Source organism: Centroberyx affinis, unplaced genomic scaffold (assembly GCF_046629955.1).
Source record: "Centroberyx affinis isolate AG114_WGS23_722 - 3 ecotype Tasmania unplaced genomic scaffold, CSIRO-AGI_Caff_v1 ptg007620l_1, whole genome shotgun sequence".
In the NCBI taxonomy this organism is placed as follows: domain Eukaryota; kingdom Metazoa; phylum Chordata; class Actinopteri; order Beryciformes; family Berycidae; genus Centroberyx; species Centroberyx affinis.
In genome coordinates this window covers 175,001-188,087 of record NW_027283843.1, presented here as the reverse complement: position 1 = coordinate 188,087, position 13,087 = coordinate 175,001, and the positions used below count along the sequence as shown (strand labels likewise).

The 13,087-nt window shown below is 42.5% G+C and overlaps 1 protein-coding gene across 1 annotated transcript in view; it reads left to right on the top strand.

Moving 5' to 3' along the window:
* Positions 1 to 2,142: 2,142 nt before the first annotated feature.
* The window catches only part of LOC139639738 (NACHT, LRR and PYD domains-containing protein 12-like), an 18,393-nt gene continuing 7,448 nt past the window's right edge, over positions 2,143 to 13,087 (top strand). The window contains exons 1-8 of the mRNA XM_071513888.1: positions 2,143 to 2,251; positions 2,364 to 2,477; positions 2,775 to 2,888; positions 4,122 to 4,200; positions 4,388 to 4,616; positions 4,870 to 6,670; positions 7,558 to 7,731; positions 12,391 to 12,564. Of these exons, the coding sequence (XP_071369989.1) occupies positions 2,163 to 2,251; positions 2,364 to 2,477; positions 2,775 to 2,888; positions 4,122 to 4,200; positions 4,388 to 4,616; positions 4,870 to 6,670; positions 7,558 to 7,731; positions 12,391 to 12,564 (2,774 nt within the window). The 5' untranslated portion in view covers positions 2,143 to 2,162. The remainder of the gene's footprint in view (positions 2,252 to 2,363; positions 2,478 to 2,774; positions 2,889 to 4,121; positions 4,201 to 4,387; positions 4,617 to 4,869; positions 6,671 to 7,557; positions 7,732 to 12,390; positions 12,565 to 13,087) is intronic.

Below are 13,087 nucleotides of genomic sequence, written 5' to 3'. Positions count from 1 at the left end.
ATACATCTCTCTCATTTTAAAGTCTCTCAAGTTAGTGTCCATTGATATACAGGCTCAAACACGTTAGCACAACAGAAATGTGCTGATATCAAATAAAATTACTGAAAACATATCACATTGTCCATGTAAAGGCACATCAACAAACATAATACACAAATGAAAGACTATTACCATGTGCGCCTCTTGGACCACGTGCAGAATAGGGTTATCTGGGCCGCATGTCTTTCCTCTGCAGTCATGCTGGTTCTGACCCATAATGCCCTGGTCTTGCCCTTAACTAAACTCTGGTCATGTGACCCGTTACACTCTACATTAAATAAACCTTACATAAAGGGCACTACATTTTTAACCAAACATTATTTTAAGGTGGTATATTTTAGACACATTTCTTATCAATATTACCCTTTTAACATCATATTTATAATACATTTTTAATCATTTTTAAAGACCGTATGAACTTAAATAATCATGAATTTATGACAAACAAACATCTCAAGGAAACATGTCGCTAAGACAGTTACAGGCTGCTTTCACTGACTTGCTGCTTCAAGGCAGACCGGGCCAAGGAAGACAAATATGAAAGATAAAACAATACAGACGTTAAAATACGAGAAATGTCACAGAAAATAAAGTTGCAAAGTAAAACAATGTCATCAAACAGAAGAGTTGAACTTCCTGTCACGTGCTCCACCTCGGCAGGAAACGTTTCATTTTGTGTGACGTCAGACAGATTTTAGATCCACACTCTCATTCTCGCTCTGTCATTGAATTTTAAAGCGATATAAATTTCTCCTCCTCCATCATGACATCTGTGTGTGCTGGTCTGCTGTTTAGTTCACTGTAGATGATGTGGTTAATGTCTCCATCTAGTGGACACACAGTAGAACTGCATCACCTGATCTGTGATTTCTGTGCCTCAGACCTGGTTTCTGGTCCCAGGTTAGACCGGTTTGGTGTCAGACTGATGTTTCTAGACTTTGATAGTGAAGTTATGAGGAAGTGACAGCAGCCTCAGATCAAATGAACACAGACACCCAGAAGTGAGGAAGGAGAATAAGCAGCGTCTTCTCTGTCAGTGTTTCCTCTACAGATGAAGGCAGAACGTCTCTGGATGTGAATTCACCAGGCAAACATCTTCCAAGGTAACATTACTGTTTGATGAATACACCGGCTGACATTGTATGATGTGACTGTATAGTCGACTGTTGTAAGACAAGCTGCTAAAGTCTTTGCCATAATATCCAACATTTGTTCTCTTTGTGGCCATAAAGAACATTTTGTTTTATTTGTGACTTTTAGTGGAAGCCTGATAAACTCTAGTTAGGTTGTAATCTCAATTCATTGCATTGGTGAAATATGCAGGAAGTGCCAGAACTCGTGTGAAAGCTCAGATACATGTTGTGTTTCTGTTGATACACTGTGTACAAAACACTACAACCTCCACAAAACTGAGGTTCACTCCCTTTCACACTAAAACCTTTTGAACCTTTAAAGTCTCAGTCGTCCCCAAGGCTGAAAAATCCTCCTGTCTGTATAAACCTGCTCAGTTCATCTGTTGGAGAGAGCAGGTCTTCCTGCTGTTTTCTACATTCATACATTCAGCTGATGGTTCAATACACAATACTGGGTTCACTGTTTCATATTGTCCTGATAAAATCTGAGTCAGTAAGTAAGTAATCTGAGTCTGATCTCAGTAAAATCTGAATGAAGACAATTACAACTGACAAAATCCATTTTAGTAAAAAAAAACCCAGTAAAGTATTGATCTGCACAACCAGGGAAATTTCTAAATATAAAAGTAGTATAAAGAGAAACAACTCAGAGCTGTAAAACTCTATTTAAGACTCAATCACAACATTTAACAGATACCAGACTGGAGTTTTTTATTGTGATGTGTGCAGCGTGTTGCTCGTGTTTCTGTTAGCCAAGGCTCTCTTAATACTTCAAACAGTCTTTGTCTTGTCAGTATTTGTCTTTTTGACGTTTTCTTCATTAACTGGATTCATTTTGTTGAATCCAACACTCAGTGTGTATTTGTCATTTTACAGTCAGGAATGATCCCAACAGCAGAAGTGATCTATCCTGTAATGAAACCTTGTTGTAATGAATGAGTCCAGCTAACAGCATGTCGGGTGTGTTTGTGTAAAGGTGTTGGCTCTACTATGAGTCAGTCTGAGGAGAGAGAGGAGGGGCTCCCTCCCTCTAAAACCACTCTGTCTGGGGAACATGACAGCCGGACCAAAGCTAAGAGGTAAGATGAGGATCTCTAACTGTCCATGACTGTTCTCCGTCTCAGAGCTCAGCAGTGAAATCATTACAGCATCATTATTCAGAGTAAAAGCTCTGTCTCTGTTGTGTTGAAGCCCAGTCCAGCAGGAGAGACCAGACTCCCCTGAACCCAGCTGTGTGTCCATGAAGAGCGACTGGTCTATGTATCGACCTCCTTATTTTAAAGATAAACATTGTTCTGAAACAACGTAAGTGACATAATGTCACTATATAATGTCAGCATTAACAAAGCATTATAAAGAACAAATTCCCTCTGAAGGGGAGTAAGATATTAATAATATGTAACATTGCTCTTGTTTTTTAACCTTTTTCATGTAGAGAAAGTTTGTCAGCTACAATAGCAGCTGTTGAGGAAGAGGAGAACGTTTCTCATTCACTCTCCTCTCACAGATTTTCTATCTGGTTCTGGGATTTGAACTGGAGTCAAAATCCTGCTTGACTTTAGGTTCAAACTGCCCTTCTTTTGTCAATCCTGTTTCTATCAGGATCCAGCAGGAGAGACCAGACTCCCCTGAACCCAGCTGTGTGTCCATGAAGAGTGACCGGTCTATTGGTCACTATATTAACTTCAAAGATGGACAGCACTCTGCTGAGCAAAGGTAAGAATTTAAAACAGATGAGTTTGTTGTTATCCATCTCTCCTGAGAAGAGGAATCAAGTCATGAGATATAGAATTGGTCCGGCCCTTCATACTCTGTTGATTTAGTTTCCTCTTTCAAAACATTATTTATTTATTATTTATATAATTTGACAGTAAGGTTTGGGGCAAAAGGAAATGCCTCTAATGGTTTGATGTTGTGGAGCTCAGAGTTTAGGTTGGACAGTCTGTCTGCTGTAGGATCTCACCTTCACCGCTCCTGCAAAGAGACGCTTGAAGTCTCACGACTAGATGAACGACACATTTCATGTGCTGCTGGAGTTGAGAGTTTTTTCAGGAAAGCTTTGTGAAATGAACGAATGTCTTGAAGAATGACTTGAAGATATACTTAGTGCTACGACCTGCTTTGGGAAAGACACTCCAGAGAAACATTTACAGTGGAGTGTGTGTGTGTGTGTGTGTGTGTGCATGGGTTCCTAACTTTGTGTAAATGTGCAAAATCCGAACAGGGTGGGGGGTTTGGGTTAGGGTTAGTTAATTCATTTTGAATATCATAGTTATTTTTTTCTCTAACACTCTCGTTTTGCTTTGGCATCCTACCTGTTGCTCTGCTGTGCTGACACTGCTAACAGCAGCCTATCATCTTCAATAATCTGTTGAAAACATCTCACTTTACTAGACAGCTTTCCAAATGTTAAACACAGTTTCAGAGAGAAAGACCGAGACCTTCGGCACACAGAACACGACAAGCTTACTCTGAAAAAAACAACAGCTGTTAGCTAGCTAGATAAATGAAGGTCACAATGTGCATGTGCAATGTTAGCTGTTGTTTCATGGTTCAAACAATTCTGCTGCTGTCACTCCATTCACGACTGCATCGTCCCATCGTCTGTGGTACGCAGTGCAGACAAAGCGCAGGTTGGAATATACCACTTGGGTTGGAAAGGGGGTGCAGCAATCCAAATGCAACTATGCTATCTAACTGCAGACAGAGCAGATATTTGATTGAGAGATTGAAGATTAAATATTAGATTTTTACAAAAATTTTGACTTTTTAAAGGGGTGAAAAGTAGAGGGGCCCTCCTAATTTCCAAGTGGAGGGGCATCTGCCTAACTTGCCTAATGGTGTAGGCGCCAGTGTGTGTGTGTGTGTGTGTGTGTGTGTGTGTGTGTGTGTGTGTGTGTGTGTGTGTGTGTTGATATCTGGAGACCTAATACTTAATGTTTTCTCCAGAGTCCACCAGGAGAGGTCAGAGGTTCCCAGTGGTCAGTCTGCCCAGGAGCATCAAACAGACCTGGACTCCATATTTATGGTGTGTAAATGTACAACAACACATTTTACTTCAGCTACAAAGAAAATGCAAAACAACCATTCTGGTCATTATAGTCTCCATGCTGCACTCTGTAGACCAGTGGGCTTTCAAACCCTGCAAGATGGATTTGATGTTGTGTTCCATGATTTTAATATGAAACTTGAATCTATGTAATATTCTGTTCCAGCTTCTTGAGGAGAACATTGTCACTTTTGTGAAGAACGAGCTGAAAAGGTTCCACAGGGTTCTGAGTTCAGATTACCCAGAATGCTCAGAGAGGCAGAGGGAGGATGAGGAGGTGGTGGACGGTGAGGAGGAAGAGCAGAGGAGGAGCAGCAGAGAGGCTTTTCTGCAGATCACACTGCACTTCCTGAGGAGAATGAAGCAGGAGGAGCTGGCTGACTCTCTGCAGAGCAGTAAGAGGCTTTTAACAGGTTTAACACGATGGAAAGAGGAAATGGTGGAAAATGAGAGATGTTTACATTTCCAAACTCTGCTGTAAATATGCTGAACACATCTGCATCAGATCTATACAATTCTTCTGGTCTGCAAACAGTCAGAACATGTTTGTCCACTACTGATGAGCTGAATAGATATCATGGAGTGGAAAAATATATACATCCACACTGAAATCCACTCATTGATTTTGTTTTTTGTTTGTTCATTCAGAAACTCTTTCTGCCATCTGCCAACATGAAGTCAAATCTAATCTGAAGCAGAAGTTTCAGTGTGTGTTTGAGGGGATTGCTAAAGCAGGAAACCCAACACTTCTGAAGCAGATCTACACAGAGCTTTACATCACAGAGGGAGGGAGTGGAGAGGTCAATGATGAACATGAGGTCAGACAGATTGAAGTAGCATCCAGGAAACCAGCGAGACCAGAAACACCAATCAAATGTGAAGACATCTTTAAACCCTTACCTGGAAGAGAGAAACCAACCAGAACAATGATGACAAAGGGAGTGGCTGGCATTGGGAAAACAGTCTTAACACAGAAGTTCACTCTGGACTGGGCTGAAGACAAAGCCAACCAGGATATACAGTTCACATTTCTGTTCGCTTTCCGAGAGCTGAATCTGCTGAAAGGGAAAAAGTACAGCTTGGTGGAACTTCTTCATCTCTTCTTTACTGAGACCAAAGAAGCAGGAATCTGCAGGTTTGACAAGTTCCAGGTTGTGTTCATCTTTGACGGTCTGGATGAGTGTCGACTTCCTCTGGACTTCAAGAACAACAAGATCCTGACTGATGTTACAGAGTCAACCTCAGTGGATGTGCTGCTGACAAACCTCATCAAGGGGAAACTGCTTCCCTCTGCTCGCCTCTGGATAACCACACGACCTGCAGCAGCCAATCAGATCCCTCCTGAGTGCGTTGACATGGTGACAGAGGTGAGAGGCTTCTCTGAGCCACAGAAGGAGGAGTACTTCAGGAAGAGATTCAGAGATGAGGAGCAGGCCAGCAGAATCATCTCCCACATCAAGACTTCACGAAGCCTCCACATCATGTGCCACATCCCAGTCTTCTGCTGGATCACTGCTACAGTTCTAGACCATGTGTTGGAAACCAGTGAGAGAGGAGACCTGCCCAAGACCCTGACTGAGATGTACATTCACTTCCTGGTGGTTCAGTCCAAACTGCAGAACGTCAAGTATCATGGGAGAGCTGAGACAGATCCACACTGGAATACAGAGAGCAGGGAGATGATTCTCTCTCTGGGAAAACTGGCTTTTGAGCAGCTGGAGAAAGGCAACCTGATCTTCTATGAAGCCGACCTGACAGAGTGTGGCATTGATATCAGAGCAGCCTCAGTGTACTCAGGAGTGTTCACACAGATCTTTAAAGAGGAGTGTGGGCTGTACCAGGACAAGGTGTTCTGCTTTGTCCATCTGAGCATTCAGGAGTTTCTGGCTGCTGTCTACATGTTCCACTGTTACACAAACAGGGAAGAGAAGGTACTGAAGACATTCCTGGGAGAAGACTGGGGTAGTTCTGAAGACAGTGACCAATCCCTGGATGACTTCCTGAGGAGAGCCATGGACAAATCCCTGAAGAGTAAAAATGGCCACCTGGACCTCTTTGTCCGCTTCCTTCATGGCCTCTCACTGGAGTCCAGCCAGGGACTCTTAGGAGGCCTGCTGGGTCAGACAGAGAGCAGACCAGAAAGCATCCAGAGAGCCATCAGCAACCTGAAGAAGATGAACAACTACACTACCTCTCCTGACAGAAGCATCAACATCTTCCACTGTTTGATGGAGATGAACGACCAGTCAGTACATCAGGAGATCCAAGAGTTCCTGAAGTCAGACACCAGATCAGGGAAGGAACTCTCTGAGATCCACTGCTCAGCTCTGGCCTACATGCTGCAGATGTCAGAGGAGGTTCTGGATGTGTTGGACCTGGAGGCCTACAACACATCAGTGGATGGACAATGGAGACTGATCCCAGCTGTGAGGAACTGCAGGAAGGCTCGGTTAGTCCTGATGTGAATACCAACAGTATAGAACAGTGTAGAGCGACCTTCATACCTGACACCATCAGAATTACAATAAAGATCTATAGTTCCTCAAACATACACACTATTAACTGTTGTTCTACATAGCAGTGGTACACAGTGTTGGGCGTAACACGTTACAGAGTAATGTGTCACTGTAATCACATTACTTTTTCCTGTAACAGAGTAAAGTCATTACTGTTCCAGGTTCAGTTTCACATTCCAGTTACTGATCTAACAGATCGGTTGTTTCTTGAGTTTCATTCTTTAGTCTAGTTCAACTCTTTATTGGTGTAATATCTATGAAAGATTCCCCTCGTCTTCTCCTGCCTTCAGCTCATGTCAGAAATATCAGAATTACAGAGAGCGACATGAACGAGCCGACAAAGTGGGAAATACGACTCGGAAAGTTGGAATTTAATGCTGTAGGCTGAAAACCTTAAAAGTAACTAAACCCCAACCAAATCTGTGGTGAAGCCGGACTCTAATGGTGTCAGGCTGTTTTAGAGTTGTTTTACCAGAAGTTGAACTGAACTGCCTGTGGAGCTCAGGCTGAAATCTCTATCATTTTTCATTCTTTTTTTAAACACTTTTTACAGAAATGCTTTCATATAATTGCATTTATGTATTCTTTTCTGTTTGGTTTCTGACTATATTATACATGAACCACTTTTGGGTTTCATTTCAAATTCTATAATAACAAATTATTGTCATTATTATTATTATTAGTAGTAGTAGTAGCAGTAGTAGTAGTAATAGTAGTAGTAGTAGTATGCTGTATAAGTTTTGTATAAACTCTGCTTTGATAATCTCTCATTTTACATTAATTCTGTAATTTTTTATAATAATCTTTATTCTTTATTCAGATTGAGGGGCTGCTGCTTGTCAGAGACTCACTGTGAAGTCCTGGTCTCAGCTCTGAAGTCCAACCCCTCCCATCTGACAGAGCTGGACCTGAATGACACCAACCTGCAAGATTCAGGACTGAAGCTGCTGTCTGCTGGACTGGAGAGTCCACACTGCAGACTGGAGATTCTCAGGTCAGACATCATATTTAATAATGTGCTGATATGAATATTATATGAATATTGTAATTTGAGGACGTCTGTATAGAGTCGATCCATCTGAAATCAGACAGGATCTGGTTTTAGAGGCTTAGATCTCAAATTCCTCATGTTGTTTTCACACAATCCTTTTGTATTCAAATGAATAACGATGAACTTTGTTGATGATATTCTCTCATAGTTATAAAGATACAGGAGTCCAAATGGCTCCAAAATGGCCTCCATCTACTGGGGGCAAAACTTTGATGTGAGAGTATTGGAGGCAATAAAGGAATTAAAGATCAGACTTTTATTGTGGTAATTACCCAGACATAATCACTCAGGTATTGATCCAACTATGGATACACAATGTATTAAAGATATTTTCTTTTGTGTATCTTCAGGGATAAAAAGTCACATGTGTCCATATTAGTACACTCTGGTATCTTTCACAGTTTAAGCATGATGGTCTGGAGTTAATGTGTGCAACATTTTATCTTCCTGATGAAATTCCTTCAAGGTAAAAACTAATTGTTCTATCATTACTCCAATTTTAATGCATATTTTGATGTAAAATGCACTTCGGACACCAGAGGCGTTGCACTTTGTAGGTGTTTCCACAGACTTAAAGGGATGTGAACTCTGGTAGAACCTTGGGTTGTGTCGCTTCCTGGACTTGATAAAACCCCCAAATCTGTGATTCACTCTCATCTGTTGCTCCGGTAGAGACGGTTGGAGGGTTCGGGTCAGGGCCGGTTTTAGCCTGCTATATTAGGGTGGGCTGGTAGAAATAATACTAGTAGTCCGAAGGTTGCCGGTTCGAATCCCTGGCCAGATGGCACAAAAATCTGGCAAAATGACAGCTGGCAACCGGAGGGTTCAGAGTCAAGATCAGATGCAAGCTCCTGCCATTTTGCCCTCAGGCCTCTCCAGCTTATGGCTGTGTGTTTGTGTTTGGATGGGTTAAATGCAGAAGATTAATTTCCACATGGGGATTAATAAAGTTTTATTCTATTCTAATTTATAAAGAACAATTTGAAGCAGGGAGATTGGGAGGTAGTGAAGCAGCATTTCTGAGTTTGCTGCTACCCTATGATTTGAGTCAGTGGAGGGCAGATTGATTTACCCTAAAATAAAAACAATTCTTCATCCAGATTTTAACATAATCAACTCCATAACATTTATTTTCATTGGATGAGCTTAGTTCTCAAATAAAATTAAAACCTAATCCAGTGAGACTTCTCACCATAGCCAATATTTACAAAATAGAAGGTAGTCTTATTCAAACTCAAACTGAAAAGTGACAAAGAAAACAACTAAATCAACTAACTCAAGCCTCAATACTCAAACTTCAATGTAACTATATATGTAACTATATATGTATATATATATATATGTATATACAGTATATATATATACATATACATATATTGTATATATATGTATATATATATATATTTTATTAACTAATATTGTTATTCACATTATTTTCTGTTAATTTCATTCCTTAACATTGTCTTTCATAATTGTAATTGTGCTTTGGCAACACGTCAAATGTCATGCCAATAAAGCCTATTGAGTTGAATTGAATTGAATTGAATTGAATTGAATTGAATTGAATTGAATTGGAGAGAGAGAGAGGGTGCATTCCATGGTAACGATTTCTCCTCGTCTCCTCGCCTCGCGTCTCTTCCTCGACTCCTCGGTCAAAGGTCACGGAGGAAACAAGGAGAAGATGCGAGGAGGCGAGTGAACCTGCTTGTCAGTTGGAACGTCCTCACTCCGCCATATTGAACTGACGTGTGAAGCGCTGTGTTGAGGCTCCTCCCACACAGGATGACAGCTGTCTAAATTATTCTAAGGCTCATGTTTTATCCACATAAAAACGTTTAACAAAGTTCAGATTAATGTTTAATTCATCTAAATTATGCCAGCCTCTAATGAGCCTTGTCTACCTCATGAAGGAAGAACACTTAAAAAAATCCTAATGCCTAAAAAGCATTTCTGTTTTTATTCAGTTTTTTTGTTATTCTGTTTGCTGTATGCTACATTTTAATTTTGTGAAGCACTTTGTAGCAAGAAAGGTGCTATACAAATTGTCCAACTTTTATCCTTTATGGATTAGACAACGATCATGTGGCTGTTTGACACTCACTGGCAATGAACCAAAGTGCTTTCTTTTTATCCCTAAATAAATAAATACATTCCCAAATAACCATAGATCTAGCTGTAAGAGCAAAATGTGTGATTTAAAACAATGAAATGCTGTTAATGAGGTTTAGTAAGAATTTATTCTCCCAAAGAGAAATTCCATGGCAACACACACAAATACAATTCATAAGCATGATGAACACTGAATGAGAGACACATCAAACAAATGCAGCAAACCAGCTGGTGATCCAGAGAAGACACAGAAGTGATTCCAGCAAATGAAAAAACATGCCGGCCTTCATGATGAAAATATGTGCTGTCATGGCAACAGTCATTACGCACCGTGACCAAGGTTATGAATATGGTGAGAATGGAAACAGAGGTAGGCTACGCCTAAAAGGCAGAGAAATTTGCATTTTATTTATTTTTTAATATTAAAAAAATAAGATAAAATTGTCTCTAATATAGTTGAAAATGGCTCCGTCTGCTGCTCAGCCCGTGCGTCCTCGGTCTCTTCCCGGAGAAACCCCAGCAGCTCCCTCTGCTCTTCGCCTCTTGGCTGCCGGGGGACCTGAGGAAGGAGGTCAGAGGTCACACATGGAGCGGGCAGCAGCATCCGATGGCCCCGGTCGCTCATCAGGGGGACTGGGATCGGGGCTGGATGGGGACTGGGATCGGGGCTGGATGGAGACGGGGATCGGGGCTGGATGGGGACTGGGATCGGGGCTGGATGGGGACTGGGATCGGGGCTGGATGGAGACGGGGATCGGGGCTGGATGGGGACTGGGATCGGGGCTGGATGGGGACTGGGATCGGGGCTGGATGGAGACGGGGATCGGGGCTGGATGGGGACTGGGATCGGGGCCGGATGGGGACTGGGATTGGGGCTGGATGGGGAGCGCACAGCAGCTGACTCCGGCTGCTGGTCCTCCACATGAGTCTGTTAAAGCGGGAGGGAGCACCGATGGCCTCCCCCCGGTGGTCTCCTGCATGAGGGAGAACCGGGGCCAGCTGCAGCCGTTTGCTCCCCATCCTCAGACCCAGAGCCTGCTGCTGACTGGAGGTCCTGTTAGAAAGAGACGCGCATGGTAAAAGAGTCGCATGTGTGCATGTATAGGCTATTTCTATATGTCCTAATGAACGGATTTCATTCAGGCTTATTAGATCATGGAATGTCATTCATATTAATGATAAATCTTATAAAATAACTCCATATAAAATTCACGTTACTTGCTCCCCACTCACCCTCTCTATGGCTGGAGGATCAGCTGGCCTCCTCTGTCCCTATAATCACATTCAAGCCTTCAGATCATTTACTGATGCCTATTTGGGAAAAGTTTGACATCCTCCAACTACAACAGATCTGTCAGTATATGAACATTTAACATAACCCTTCATTAACAAATGTTCGGCTAACATTTAAAACCTCTGCTATTTCTGTTTGAAGAATATATAACAAGTTGGGGCTACTTACACCTGTGGATTTTTTTTCTGCCAATGTCCACACGTTTTCTGATGGTATTGAGGAGGACTTATATCCGCACGTGCCAATGGTTAATTGCCTTCACTCATTATTTCCGCATCGAGGATACACCTGAGTATCCTCCGACCACGCCTTATTGGAGGACGGAGGCGAGGAGACTTGAAGGATCCTTCATGCGTCTTTTAACCAATTGGAACATCCTTAATGATGGCGGCTCATTTTTGGATGCCGAGTCAGCGAGGAGACGAGGACGGAGGACGGAGGAGGAGACGCATTTTGGCCAAATGGAATGCACCCAGAGAGAGAGAGACAGAGAGAGAGAGAGAGAGAGCAGCGGCGGTCGAGCGAGCTAGACAGTGAATGAAGAGAGGGAGTGGTGATAGGGAGAAAGCCGGTGAATCAGAGAAATAAAACGTTATTTTCTGATTGTTTCACAGCGGTTACGTTCTAAAGCACAAATAAACATGCCCACACCCCCGCACACCTCCGCTCAACCCTGCAGGAAGTGCCGCCACGCCTGATTTGGTGTGAATACGCCTCACTCTGTGCAGGACGGGTCTGCTTCAGAGCTCTGTGTGTTTGTGCCTGAACACGACGAGAGGGGGGGGGGGGGGGGGGGGGGGGGGGGGTCAAGTTAGAGTTAAGTTCCCCATCCAACTCAAATTCTGCTTTTTATCACAATTATCTCCAGAGAAACTGCCATCTGAAAATATTGTCCCAATAAAAAGTGTATTCTGGACCTTAACTAAACCTTTATTTATTTGAAACTTCTTGGCATTCATGGCCCAAACTGCAGATTTATTCATCTGGCCGGTTACAGAATGTGTTCAAGGAAAATGGACCAATCCTGAGACAGAGGTGTGACAGCCTGTCTGGTTTCAGATGGAAAGACTCTATAAGGCCGACATGATGCTGATCCACACTGACAACATGCTGAAGTCCATTGGATTATGAAACCCTGGACTGTTGAAAGCTTTCAGGAATATTTTATTTTATAGCTACATGCTTTGTTCTTTATTCAGATTGAGTGGCTGCAGGTTGATGGAGAGCTGCTGTGCTTCTCTGGTCCCAGCTCTGAAGTCCAACCCCTCCCACCTGAGAGAGCTGGACCTGAGTAACACCAACCTGCAGGATTCAGGACTGAAGCTGCTCTCTGCTGGACTGGAGAGTCCACACTGCAGACTGGAGACTCTCAGGTAAAATCAGTTTACAGTTTTTCTCAGTTGATTCGACACATTTCTCCAAACTAAGGTCCGTTCTCTCAAAACAGGATTCCTGAATCTGCAAAGGTCGCCCTGCAGGTTTTACATGAGGATTTGAGTTTTATTGATCCAGCTTCATATACACAGCAGTGAAGCTCAGTGACTGAGAGAAGATCATCCATGCTCTGATATCTTGTCATTAGATTACTGCACCTCTCTCTGTTCCTCTCAGCCATAATTCAGTCACATCTCCAGCTGCTTCAGAATAGAGCAGCTAGATTTTAACCAGTGGGAAGGTGACATCATCATCTGCCCAGTTTTAACATCTGTCCTCTGGTTACCAGTTAGATAGATAATTCATATTAAAATGGCACTGAACACATTTAAAGCAGGCTAGTTTTGGTCCTGAATTACACTGTGGAGCTCTTAGTTCCCTGTGAGCTGAGAGCCAGCTGAGATCTTCAGGTCCTCCTGACTTTCCCTCAGTCCAGACTCAACAGTGAAGGTGGTTTCACTT